General features: G+C 33.2%; 1 protein-coding gene across 1 annotated transcript in view; it reads right to left on the minus strand.

Annotated features, from left to right (window-relative positions):
* Positions 1-14,518, minus strand: part of ABCE1 (ATP binding cassette subfamily E member 1) — a 28,399-nt gene that overhangs the window by 12,035 nt on the left and 1,846 nt on the right. The window contains exons 2-10 of the mRNA XM_010954590.3: positions 12,269-12,402; positions 11,261-11,346; positions 9,080-9,177; positions 7,956-8,073; positions 7,448-7,585; positions 7,234-7,303; positions 6,899-6,995; positions 5,896-5,985; positions 825-946 (exon numbers count right to left, since the gene is read on the minus strand). Coding sequence (XP_010952892.1) covers positions 825-946; positions 5,896-5,985; positions 6,899-6,995; positions 7,234-7,303; positions 7,448-7,585; positions 7,956-8,073; positions 9,080-9,177; positions 11,261-11,346; positions 12,269-12,371 — 922 coding nt within the window. The 5' untranslated portion in view covers positions 12,372-12,402. The remainder of the gene's footprint in view (positions 1-824; positions 947-5,895; positions 5,986-6,898; positions 6,996-7,233; positions 7,304-7,447; positions 7,586-7,955; positions 8,074-9,079; positions 9,178-11,260; positions 11,347-12,268; positions 12,403-14,518) is intronic.

Raw genomic sequence — 14,518 nt, forward strand, 5'->3', positions numbered from 1 at the left:
TATTCTAGACTGTCAGTTGAAGGCACAGTTGGAGAGAAGAAATATAAAGTAAAAACAGGAGTAAGGAAGCAATGGAAGGAAACAGAAAGAGAAAGGAAGAAGGCATACCAGGTGGAGAGTGCACTGATTTTGTTTCAGGAACCATTTAGTGGTAGGCTAATTTTTACTTTTGCCTAACTTGCTTAAGTAGGGAAGAGACATGGAAAAGAGAGGCCAGAGAGTCCCTCTTTCCTGAAAGTAGAAGGAATAAATGAAAATACACTTACTAAGCTATTTTATTAGAATTTGTCACTTATTAAACTATAATATACTTAACTATTATTAGACTTTCAGATAGTCTTTGTTCCACAAACTTAGAATACAGATTACAGATAAACTTGAAACATGAAAATAAAATGAGCACTGAAGGATTTTGAAGAGTTTTCCTACTGGCACTGGCCTGTCAAAGATAAAGCTGAAGATGACAAACACTACAATGATGCTGCAGGAGCCAAAATACAAAAGAAACTTGTAATACAGTAGGTAAGTAGTAAAATCGATAAAGCATTTTAACCCACAACAAAAAATTCTCCAGAAACAGGTTTTAACAACTGATGTGTATATACCTTATATATATATACATATATGTGTGTGTGTGTATATATGTATATATGTATACACACACACACACATACACACATTCTATTGGATGACTAAATTCCTTAAGACCAGACTTTTGGATAAGTAATATTAGAGCAACACCTAACTACTTAGTATCAACAATACATTTTGTAAGCACCAGAGTGAAAGAGAACACAGTATGGTGAAAATAGTTTTCAAGTTACCTTCTCTTACACTAAAAGGCATAGTGACAACACCATAAGCACTTGGTACGCCATATAAACAGCAGATGAAGTCAGAGAGATAGTCTAATACACTTAGATCATGCTCCACCACAATGATATATCTGAAAATCAATATAGATTTTTATTTTAAAATGTAACATAACATACATAATTTAGTTAAAACTGTATTTAATTATAATTCTTACAACTCTTGCATATTTTTAAAAAAATTAATGTAAATTTCAGGAAAACAGATATATTAAAAAAATTAAAGACCATTATTGAGCAAGTCATAAAACATTTTCTTTAAATAAGACTCATTATCAATGTTCATATTTGAAATTGTTTTCCTAGACTAAAAAAAGTTAACATGAAATAGTTTATGGATATATGAAATAAATGTTTTGCTAATAAAAAGTTTTAAAACGAACTTTACAAAGCAGAAATAATTATAATAAATTTGAATCAGACCTAGTTTAAACTGTTTATTATGCTATTCAACTTATGTTTGTCCTATCCCATACTGGCTGCAGTAGGGGAAACAGAAAATACAACAGAATCTTTAAACCAGGAACTTTCAATTTAGCTAGAGAGACAAGGAATAGGTAAGATGCAATACCAAAAAAGACTACTTAGAAAATATGTCCTACACAAAACTCACCACCCATGTTTTTATGATCGAATGAACACTTTCATAAAAAATGACTCACTTAATTTGCAATGATGTATTTAACTTGTCAAATGCGTCTAATTCATTCTTTTCTTTCTCTTCCTAAATTCTAATTCAGGTTGTCATTGTATTTCTTTCAATATTGCAATAGGCTTTTGACAAATCTCATTTTCTTCAGGTCCCCAGATGTGGCTCTCAGTTCCAAATGAAATGAATAACATCCTTAGACTTTCAAGAACTTCTTGACCAAAAACTTTAGCTACTACAGATCTTCCTCGACTCATGATGAGGTTGCATCTTGGTAAACCCATCCTAATTTGAAATATCACATGCCATAAATGGATTTAGTATGTCTAACCTACCAAACATCATAGCTTGGTCCAGTCTACCTCAAACATGCTCAGAGCACTTTTATTAGCCTACAGTTGGGCAAAATCAACTAACATAAAGCCTATTTGACAATAAAGTGTTGATCATCTCATGTAATGTATTGAGTATTATCAAAGTGAAGAACAGAATGGTTACGTGTACCCTCATGATCACATGGCTGACTCAGAGCTGTGGCTTCCTGCTGCTGCCCAGCATTACTAAATATCATATTGCATATTGCTAGATCAGGAAGATGGCAAAATTCAAAATTAGAAGTATAGTTTCTACCAAATGTGTATTGCTTCCAACACTGCAAAGTCAAAAAAATCGTTAAGTTGGGGGGGACATCGATACATCTTTAACTTGATTTATATATAGGGTACACTGAAAAATGGATCTTTCACTGTTTCTTGAATAATCTACTTTTCTATCTCTGCGTGTCTAAGGGCTGGTCTATCATCCAAATGGTCTCCTGCCTAAAATCCTCACCTATTGAAATCCTACGAAACACTTTAAGGGCCATCTCAACTTGTACTCCCTTCTTCATATGCAAATAAACTTTCTTCTTCCCCCATTCTTGAACCCTCTGAACTTGGACGTCTATTATTTTTGAGTACAAACTGCCCATTAAATGTCTTGAAGACAGACTAATAAATTTTAGTACCTCTATGATCTTTAGTCTTGTACTATGTGGCAAACAATTTATTATTAATAAAGTTGTTGAATGACAAAATGAAGAATTTGGACTATAGTTAATTGGCAATGGGGGAAATGACAGGTTCTTAAAAGCACTTTCCAGCAGAACTTTCTATGATTATGGAAATGTGCTATCTTGATATTGTCGCATAAGGTAACAAGAAGCTACTTGGAATGTGGAACACTTAAAATGTGACTACTTTGATTGAAGAAACGAATTTTTAATTTCAATTAAAATTAAAATAGCAACATATGGCTAGAGGCTTCAGCACAGTTCTAGGAAAGGAGAATGACAAGAAAAAAAAAATCATTTCAGAAAGATTAATCCGACAAGAAGAAACAGACTTTTTATTTAAGGAAGCTATCACATTAATCCAGGTCTTAGGTGGTAAAGGAAAAAATGAAAAAAAAAAAAAAGGTAAAAGGGAGTTTAATACAAAAAGAAAATATTAAGAGGAAATGTTTTCTACTACGTGGTGTTAAACATCAATAAAAATGGCAAGTCACTCAAGTGAGCCAATATTCATCCCACCTTGTGTCTTTGTTGATAATATTCCATCATTTGGAATAATTCTCTGCTTTTTTTTACCATTAAAATCTTCAAGGCCCAGTGTAAGGCACCATAGCATTATCTAGAGGATTTTAATGTGCTTTCAAAAGAAGAAAAAAGTAAGTCAAACCCCCACCTATCCCTACCTTCAAATGGAGCTTATGTCCAAGCCCAAAATGTAAAAAGATTTAGGTGAGGTGAGCCACTCTATTTTCTGAAGGTAGGAAGAAACAGTAATCTCCAGCATAATGAGAAATCTATGTTGTGAAATTTGACACCTAATTTTGGGTTATCTATTGGTTTTTAATCTTACTGAAGATGTTCTTGGAGGTCAAATTCTAGAAAACTTCTTGCATTATTGGTCCTCTCTCTGACCCATCCTCTATTTTTTGTTGTTTATCCAAGCATATGGTCTTCAACATCTTTTTACAGCATTAAAGACTGAATGTGTGCCTTGACCTATCGCAGAATTTCAGCATGCAGATATACTTCCTTTAACTTTTTATCATAAGTCTATCTCTACAGAGATTATTCTGACCCTATACCTATAAAAATAAGACCCAGAATATCTGAGAAAATGTCTAACTCAATCATTTCCTTCACTTTGTTACTCTAACTTGTTTTGGCATGTTATCCCTTTTACAATTATGGTTGCTGCCAACTCATAATATAGGATTGTAATGATCTAGTTGAATACTTACATATTTAGATACATGTCACTTCACTGTAAATCCTTTCAATTCTCATTTTTATTACGGTTAGAACATTATTTGGTATTAAAAAATTATGTGTGAAAGTAGATAATACCTATGACCATCATTTCAGTAAAATAAAGGAATATAAAAATGTTTTTATAAAAAGAGGCCAGAGCTGAAAAATACTGAACTGACTGCTTGCGTATTCTCTTATTTACAAGATAGTGAAGCCCCTGAATACCAGGACCACATTTTTACTCTTACATTCCCTACCTAGTCTATCATAACGCCCTGGCCTATGTATGAAGTGAAAATTATGGCTACTTATTTGACCTAAGATTGTTTCTTTATCACTGATACTCTGTTTCACTTCAAACTATGTACGTGGATCATTTGCTCCTTGAATCTAAGGAGTCGAGTTTTTCAGTTCTGAAAAATTCTCAGCTATCATCTTTTCACAGTTTTATTTTTCAAATGCTTAAGACATATGTAAATAGTCTTTTCATTCTTTCTCCATCTCACTCCACTCTCCATGTCTCTGAATCTCCCTTCTGTATCTCAGTCTCATTCTCTTTCTGCTGTATCCTGGTAACTTGCTCAGATCAACTCTTCTAGTTTCTCATGCTCTTTTCTGTTGTCCCTAACCTGTCTGTCTATCCAGTGAGTTCTCAATGGCATGACTATACTTTTAGTTTACAAATCTGTTTGGTTTTTTTCCAAACATTAACCTACTGCTTTTTTGTAGTATCACAATCTTAAAGAGCTTTAAATATTTTATGTTTTTAATTATTTTAATATAGTCTCTTTGAGAATGTCACCTGACGTTCTTGAAGGTCTAATCCTGCTGTCTATTGTGTCTACTGACTCATTTGTAGAGTTGCCTCCTGTCATTTATAACCCTGGGTTTAAAGTTCATGAGTAAAATGTAAAAATCCCGTGTGACCAGGGTTGAGGGCATATCCCTCTGAAGTGGTTTTCTGTTTGCTTTGGCCAGGTACCACAGAACTAAAGATTCAGTGTCCTCTTTATGTTACTTTAGTATGGAGGATTCTTGATTACATAATTTCATGTAACTACATGAATTTACATAAATTTCAATTCTACATCCATGTGACCTGCTGGTCCATAAACAAATCTAAAGGGGAGCCATCCCTCTATTCCAAAAGAGCTCAGTGAGTGACAGCTATGCACTTCCTTGACATCATGTGTTTGCTCTTTTGCTGAGAAAGCAGTCCTTTGAGAGTCCTGGTATTTCGTGTGATAATCCAATACAAGGCCTTGCTTCTTGTCAAGTGGTTGTTAAAGCACAACACCTATCAGAGACTAGCAACATTCTCTAGGAAAGCCATCCTTGTCTTTCCCCTTTAATTTATAGTTCTTTCTTTGGTTTTTGATCCCTAGGGATTTCTATTGCTCTCCTGTAAGATCAGCTATGTATTAAATCAGTCAGTAAGAGAGGAACAGAAAATGCCATACAGAAAAAAAACCTGGGCTGTGGTCACAGCTTTGCCATATGGTAAATATGAAACCTACAACAAATAACTAGCTTTTCTGACCTTAGACTTCTTCATCTGCAAAATGGAATCCAATCTAAAGATTCTAACTTACTAGATTACTGAGGCTCAAATGAGATGATAGATTTAAAAGCTCTGCAAACTACAAAAGCACTCTATAAATACAGTATGTTGTGATTATTTGTCAGAACTCTCTTGTGCTTGGTAAGATCTGGAACAACTGGAACTACTCTGGTGATCCTTATAATATTCTAAATTTTCTATGTGTTTGAATGACATGTCCATTTAACAATCTGGTAAAAGCTAAGGATCTGCTGCTTTCCGGAAATCCACACATAAATGCCAAAATTTGCACATCATTTCAGAATATTCTTAGGTTCCCTCAAAACGGGCATAGAAGTAAGTGAATCTTGCATCAAGAATCTTTGTTCCAGATAGAGCAAAGTGATAGCTTCAAACAACCAAGACAGAAAGCATGCACATCTAAATGACATTGATGGTCCTAGTGTTCGACCTTTAGAAATCTGTAAAACTCCCCAAATAAAACAACAAAGGCATATATTAAGTCTGTACTTACCTATCTGGATTTATTAAAGATCGTATTGTAATAGCAGCCTTTAAACGCTGCTTGACATCTAGGTAACTAGAAGGTTCATCAAACATGAAACTATGGAAAAAAAGAAAACATAGTAACTTACAAGACAAATATGACACAATTCTCCCTTGCATGTTATTTTAAAGCACTGAAATGTAGTTTGATTTCACAGCAACAACAAAACCCCCTTACAGTAAGCCCACTCCAAAATGGCAAAAATTCCTATCTTCCGTTCAGAAGTAGAAGGAAGAAAAGAAATTATGAAAAGCAGGACTATATATCAAGTCTGGGGACAGACTCCCAGACTGGGCTAACTTACAAACTGCTACCTCCTCATGAAAAATACTCTGATACATTCTGAAGTAATCCAAAGTGCTCTTCTCTTAATTGGATAAAGTCAGTTGCATTAAACCAGAGTTTCTGCAAAGGAGGGCACTGAACAGAATTACTGAATACTTTGCGGAGAAGGGCTAGCCTGCCTTGGATGCCAGAGTAGAAATGTGGGAAAAGACGGGAGCAATAAATTCCTGTGAGAAAAGACACAGTAGAAGGTAGGAAGGAAACTCGCCTTTTCTACTTCCTTCTTCTCTCTCACGTGGCATGCCACCCTGATTCAGGATAACCTAAAAGACCTCATGTTCCACTTGAGCTATTTAAAAACCTTGATGGCCTGCTGGGAGAGCTTTCATCTTAAAAAAATATCCTTCTTAAGTATAAGGAGAGTTTAATAAACAACTGACTTTACATTAAAAAGCTCTGGAATCCCTAAGTTGTCAAGTAATTATCTAAATAAATGAGATCCCTCCTGGGGGAAGAGCAGGAAAATGGGCATGGATGCGTAACTGCTTAACCACCTTACCTCAAGGCTAGATACCTTAGACACTCTTCCTATTCATTTCTCTCAAAACCGCTGCTTTATTAGCAGCATTATAAATAAAAACTCTAAAATAAGGATAAGACATACAAAAAGTATAAAGTAACCTACATATCAGCTTTCTGTATGCAAACAACAGCACAAGCAAATCTCTGCAACTCTCCTCCTGAAAGATCTTCAACATTGCGCTCTTTTAGATGGGTTAAATCTACAAACGACAGAGAAGCACTGTATTCAATGTTACTTTTATTTTACCTCTTTAGGGCAAAACATATACTGCACGTCATTCTGTGTTTGACTATTTCAGTTAAAAATTGTGTAACATAAAAAGTAAATATGACAAATACTAGAGATTTTTCATTTACTTCAGTAATCCATATAAAATATCAATGTTTATAAGTTAAGTCCAGGACCTATTAAAACACATATCCAAAATTAACACTCACCAAGCTGCTGACATACAATTGCTTGTGTCTTTGTCTCATCTTTTCGGTCCAAAATAGACCCCACTGTTCCCTACCATAACATATTAGAAATAGTTACTATTATTTTCCTTCAATATTAAAATGAGTTACAAAGTAAAACAAGTTTACTTTGATACATTTTTTATACTTCTACCAGTATTTGTAATACATAAATTTTTCCTAAAAAGCAACTGACCTTTGCAGCCTTGGGAATCTGGTCTACATACTGAGGTTTGATAATGGCTTTCAGGTCATCTTCTAGAATCTTTGTAAAGTAATTTTGCAATTCAGATCCACGGAAGTAAGTCAAAATTTCTTGCCAATCAGGCGGATCCTAGAAATATATGTATAATTATCTGAGTTTAATAATACAATTGCAAAGAGAATGAATGTTACACAAAATGGAATATATAACCAAATAGAATACTTCTGATTTCTTAACTTAATATCAGAGGTGGATTTAATTTCAAGTCAAGGAACACCAACCTATAATAGTTTATGAAAGTTCAAAATTATCAATTAAGTAGCATTCACAGATTTTAACTAAAAAGGAAGGAATTTCATTTATATCTAGTTTCTCAGCATTAATTCCATGAATAATCTTTAAAATAAGAACACTGAAAAAATAAAACCAAACATACGCTCTCCCATAGCCTCACAAAATTGACCTAAGATATTAATTTTTAAAAGGTCGTAATACATACATCATACTTTCCAAGGTTTGGCTTTTGCTTTCCTGCTAAAATTTTTAAAGCAGTTGACTTTCCAATACCATTAGTTCCAACTAATCCCAAAACTTCACCTGGACGAGGGATAGGCAACCTGTCATAAGTGTATAAAAATAATAAAACAACTCAGACTTAAGAAGAAAAAGCTACACAATACCAGAACGATGTGTTTTAACGCATTTGCATTCCACACCCATCCATTAGTAAGCCAAGAGATACAACAGATGTTATCGGCTATCAGGGGGGAAAAAAAAACCAACAGCCAAGATTAACTTAAACTGTTAATTGTTAGAAGTGCATCCATGGCCAATATTACCCCAAAATTTACTTGTTCAATTTTCATTCAAAGTCTATCCTAAAGTAACAATTTTTCTTTACATATAAAGCTCAGTTTTAATGTATAACAAAATGCTTTGGTACAAAATTAAATAGCAGGTGCAACCTCACATTGTCTTTATTTATTTTTTTGCCTGCCATTTACTTACAAGGAGAGAAGTGCCACATCAACCAGAAATACTCCACTTCATTCTCCCTGCTGCAGTAGGCCCCTTAAAGCTGGCAGGTTGAGAAATATCTTTTTATTAGTTGAATCTAGACTCCCAGATTCAAAATATTAGTGTTTGGCAGATTAAATATTTCAAAGAACTCTTGTGATTTAACATTATGTGTTCACGCTCAGAGTAATATTCTCTGTAGATCATGAGATTAATAGTTAAATAAAATTAAAGACAAATTCCCTTAAAAGTTATTTGGGGGACAAGGATATTATTAACAGTGATTCTCACCCCCCAGTTGTATATTAGAATCACCTGGGAGCCTTTTCCACTAACCAAGGTCCAAACTGTATAACCAGAGATACGATGTAATTCAATCGTGCTGAAACCTGGGCATTAGTAGTTTTAAAAAGATCCCCAGGTAATTTTAATGTTAGCTAGAATGAACCACTGACATACACAATATGATTCTGCATAATGTTATAATATTGTAATTTTCTTTAGTGGATTTCAAAGTTAATAAATACCACTTTTTCCCATTTCTCTGAAAATTACAAATGTAATTTACTCTTAACTGAAGTAAAGAATGCTGACTTGGAAATATACCTGTGAAGCTTGAAGGCATTGGCACAATATCGATGTGTTGTTTCTTTCTCCAAGTTGCTTGGTAAATTGACAATTGATAAGGCGCCAAAGGGGCATTTCTGTTATTTAAAGTAAAGAATTAATTTTGTGTTAATTTTTAGAAATATACACATGACTAAAATGAACAGATTAAGAAATTTTTATAAGTAATCTTCCAAACGTGGGAGTTTCACAAAGATGTATTGTTTCATTTTCCTTTCCTTTTCATTTCATCTCCTTTACTTAAAAAAATAAAAGTTGAGTTCCTTGAAGGCAAGAATCATATCTAATAATTTTGTATTCTCTTTAGTGACTAAAATAATTGTAGACATTTAATGTTTAATACTTACTGAAAAACCTTACAGAACTGGAGGGTGAGGGTGTGTGTGTGTGTGTGTGTGTGTGTGTACGTGTGTGTCTTATAAGAGAAGATTAAGAACAAGATAAAATATGGTTGTTGAGCACACGATTCCATAATTAGTCAACGAGATGCCTTTCCTCTATTTCCTTCTTGCTGTTATTTGTATGCTTCCTTTTCTACCTTGTGAAGTCCTCTGAGGTCATGGATTGTGCCTTTTTTGGTCTATTTATTTCCCAACAACAGCTGGCATTAACACTTGCATACATTAAGGACTAATGTCTTTCCGTTGTGATTTTTAACCATCCCACATGAAAAAGATGCATTATATTCCAACTGAGTAAATTCACATTAAAAAAAAAAAAACTTTTTCATGGAAAAACTTATTCAAATAATAGCTGACTAACAATCAGATAAATGTCCAAGGAACAAAAATGGCAAGTGGAAGGTCATTTAAGAGTGGTAATGTGGCTAGAAAAATTTCTCAGAAGTACAGGTAACTACACAGGTACAACCAAAGAGGACAACATCAGATTACAGATCTGTTTGCCAGAACTGTTCAGTGAGCTCAGGGGGCCAATTCAAAAGTCTCTGTATATCAAGATTTCAGTGAATTCCCATTTTCTGAGTTACAAGAAGATAGAGAATTAAAAAACAAAAACAAAACTCTTGTTTTCTAACAAAATAATCACCACCCTCTGCTAGAAACTATTAATTCTTTACTCATGGTATTTTTCTGCCAAGGGAGTTTACCTCCATTTACAGAATTCTCTATTACTCCATCAATGTACATAAAATGCATATAGGCTGCAAGTTATTTAAACTTCTCTAAATCTACAAAGAAAAAAATATCCACATTGTTCATCTTTGGAATCTCCTTTTTCTATAGCAGTAAAGAAAAAAATAAAGTAGAAGATAATACACAAAATAAGATTTCCTGCACCCAAAACATTGGCAGGCTTATAACAGAAGATAAGCAAATATTTGCTCAGAGAAATGTTTCTTGCTTATATTTTCAAAACAAGAGAAATGCTTTCAAGTACCAAGCTTCTGGATACTTAACTGAGGACTCAGAAACCAATGTAAAATACCCATGAGCCTTATAAGGAAAAAAATAACAGGTGGTATCCATATTCTGATAAAGGTCCTTTCTAAAATATTACCTGCAAATAACAGTAACTAACTTAAGAACTTTGTACACTGGCTCCCAAATATCTTTTATGAATTAAAGTTGGAAATTCATCATTCTTGAGTTAAAAGCCTTAATATGCTTTTCAATACAACAAAAACCGATTAAGGTATTTTGAAAAATTACACTACTAGGATAAATTCAACAATAGAAGAATGTATAATATAGCAAAAAGCAGCACTTAAGGATGAGGTTAAATTAAATTTTTTTTGTGTCTATTTTTATTTAAAAGTGTGAACTGAAAATTAAATACAGACTTGAAAAAAAGTATATGTAATATGACTCGTATTTTTTATATTTATATTTCCGAAAAGTTCTGGTAAAGATTTGGAGAATGCTCTTCACATAAAAGGGTGAAAAAAGAGAAAAACGGCTTTACAAAGTTGCAAACTACAAGGATAACTTTTAAATAAAGTGGTTTAACTAACTGAAAAAAACAACACTATTAGATTATCGATATAAGAATAACATTTTCCTAAATTTATATCCTTTATTCAATGCTTTATATCTTGCTTCTTTACAAATAGTTATAATATACTCAGAATTTTTAGATTCAGAATTTTTAGATTTCATTTTAAGGTTACAGATTTGATCCAGTAAATAAAATATCACCTACCTTAATACAAATACCACAACCAATACAAAGAGTTTCAGAAATCCATGCTATTTTGCTCTGACAGGTCACCTCTATGCATAATTTGCCTGGTAAAGGAAAAGACAGAACTAAGTCATTTTTCCTCACATTCTAATTTCCTGAACATTGCCATTTCAGCAATTCTGGTTCCAAATTTCCATACAAAAGCAATTTTTCAAAAACAAAGGATACACAAAGAAATACATTTGAGATAATGTCTTAAATTAGTGCTTTGTGGGGATAGATTTCTGAACTTATTACCTATATGAATACTCCTGTCAGGCAAGAGGAAGATGACTCTAACATGCTTATTTTGTTTGATTTACTATGATAAACTATGCCTTGAAAAATGGTAACATATACCAGAGAAGGGAATGAAATATGTTAGCCAGATCAGGGAACTCCCAAAAGGTATGTAGAATCTAATACATAGACAAAATTAAACATAGCATTAAAGATGTTATTAATGGAATTTCTGAATAGCATGGTAGACTGTAACAAATGGCATCTGAAGTTTCTTTTAAGATTCAGTAAGCTTATACCTCACTAGTACATTTAAAGTAACTATTATTTTAGCATAGCCCTTAAAGACTACCAACAATTCATCAATTCTGAATTGTTGTAAGTTTATTTAATCTTTAAACTATAGCAAAACCTCATGAATAGTCTTATTAAGCTTTTAAAAAATGAGAATACTATCAAATAACAAACATCTTAGCAGTCCTTTCTCCATGACTTTAAGTAACTAGAGAATGTTGTAGAATAGTAAGAATCTTAGTAATTTGAACTCTGGTTTGATTCCGTATTCAATGAACTTAAACAAGATTATTTAATCACAAAATAATAAAAGAAATTTAGAACAACATCTGGTCTTACCTTTACCATCTAAAAAACTAACAGGGAAAAAAGTGTATGCTAAAACCTAGAGAACTATGAAGCCTTTGAAAACCTTTTCTTATCTTTAAGTGATCCACAGAATAGACAGCTTACCCATTCGAACCACAGGGCAACTCTTTTTGCACTCCTGCCGACATTTCTTAGGTTTACATTTGTCATGGTTCACAATAGCAATTCTCGTTAATTTATCCGCCATAACTCTAAGGAAGTAAGAATATCCAGCTCCCCTATTAAAATAAAATTGACAAAAAATTATGGCATAGTCAGTGCAATTAGTTGAGAGAAATAAGTCAGAGGCATAAAAGTTAGACGGGAGGACATAAATGTTCACTATATTCAGATATTATTACCTGGAACAAGTGAGAAAAGAAAAGCTAGTAAATGCAATAAAATAATTTAGTAAGGTTGGGAAAACAAAACTTTACATATATACCATCAATCAGGAGATTCATTTAAAGAAGGAAAAAACACCACTTTCAGGAGTCACAAAAAAGACCTAGGAATCAACTTAAGATATATACATGTGAGGAAACTTTCAAAATACCACTGAAAGACATAAAAGACTTGAACATGTAGAATGACAATGACACGCTGTCTGAGTTTTTACAGTAGAGAACTGTCGATTATCAGAGATTTCAACCTTCCCTACATTTTTAAGTTTAATCCAATCTCAAGGGAAAAAACTCAACAAGACAAATCAAACCTAAAGCTCTTATGCAGAAAGAAAAGCAGTACTAGCTAGGAAAACAGAAAGAGAGCAAGTGGGATGGGAGAACTTATACCTGACATATGGAAAAAAATGATTATAAGGTATCAGAAATTAATGCTGGTACCCGAGTAAGAATACAGATCAATAAACAGAACAGAAAGACATGATATGAAAACATACATATGATAAAGATGTTTACTTCCTCCTTCAAGCTAAGTATCACTTCATGTCTTAACCATCTGAGCTAATGACACTACTGATGGAAATGGCAAACCATTATTAAGGTTTTAACCATCATGTTGGTCAACTGGAAAAAGTAAAAACTTCTTTCCCTGCGAATTTATAATACTGCCAAGATGAATTTTACACTAACAGCATTGAAATGAGAATGAGACCAAGTAACTAAATGCATAGACTGCCCGCTTTTATAGCTTTCATAAGTCTTCATATTTCACAGTGTCATCAATTATGTAGCTGAGGTCAATATTAACTTAAAAATCTCTTATGATATTGGGCTTAGGGACAGACATTAATATTCTTAGAAGGTGATTAAAGTAATTCCAAAAAGTGCCTTAATACTTCAGTTTATCCTAACATGTAATGAAAGAACCTGAAGCTAAAAGACTACTGATTGACAAAGACATTCCATTGGCTTTTTCTATTGACTGTGATCCTCTACCCAGACGTTTTTGACAGATTGCTTTCTCTTGTAGACCTCACTAGTACCCCTCAATATCACTAAGCTTGGAAGGGGGTAAAAGATCTTGCTGCTCAGTGCTGCTTCCAGACTATTTCTCTCCCTCCTCACTAGAAACAGTCAGCCTAAAAATATAGAACTGCTTCGTTTTACTCTCCTTAGCTCTTTCCACTATATGACATAATATAGATTTCATATATATATATACATCTATGGTACATAAACACACTTATTGTGTAGTATACATATTTAGATATCCTCTCTCCATGCAGAGACTATATTTTCCCCTCTCCAAACAGAATGTACTCCAACATGAGGGCAGGAATTTTTGTCTGTTCATCCTAGTGGCTGGACCAGTGACTACCACATAGTAGGAGCTCAAATATTTCTGTTAAATAAAATAAGAAAATGTATTTAGATATGGTAAATAATTTTCCTATAGGTTATAACAACTTCAGAAATACTGCAAGTTACCAATACATTATAGTGACAGTTACCCACTAAAGTATATACCAGAAAAAAAAAAATCATCCAAAAGGAGACTAAATTTTATGTAATAAACAGAGTTATGCTAACTGATAGGTTCACTTTACCCCTTTAAAATCTTCAGCAACTGGTTCAGGCCGTCTAAAGATTAGAAGAAGAAACTAAATTAACCTTTGAATTCCTAAAAAAGCTATCATTCTGGAAGTGACAACTCCCTAGAAACCGAAGATTCTTTAGTTAGCTATTAAAATAAAACTGGACATCATACATATTCATTGTGGCTCAACACGAACTAAGCATAATGAATTCCCCTGTAGGGGCTAAATCTTCACTGATTTATCATTACATTAAAGTTTATTTCTGTCAAACTACTACAATGCTTCATCTAATATTTCAAACCATTCAAAAAACCAAATGACTGTAAGAGACGATACCAGAGATGGTTAATAAG

This window comes from Camelus bactrianus, chromosome 2, assembly GCF_048773025.1.
Source record: "Camelus bactrianus isolate YW-2024 breed Bactrian camel chromosome 2, ASM4877302v1, whole genome shotgun sequence".
NCBI lineage: Eukaryota > Metazoa > Chordata > Mammalia > Artiodactyla > Camelidae > Camelus > Camelus bactrianus.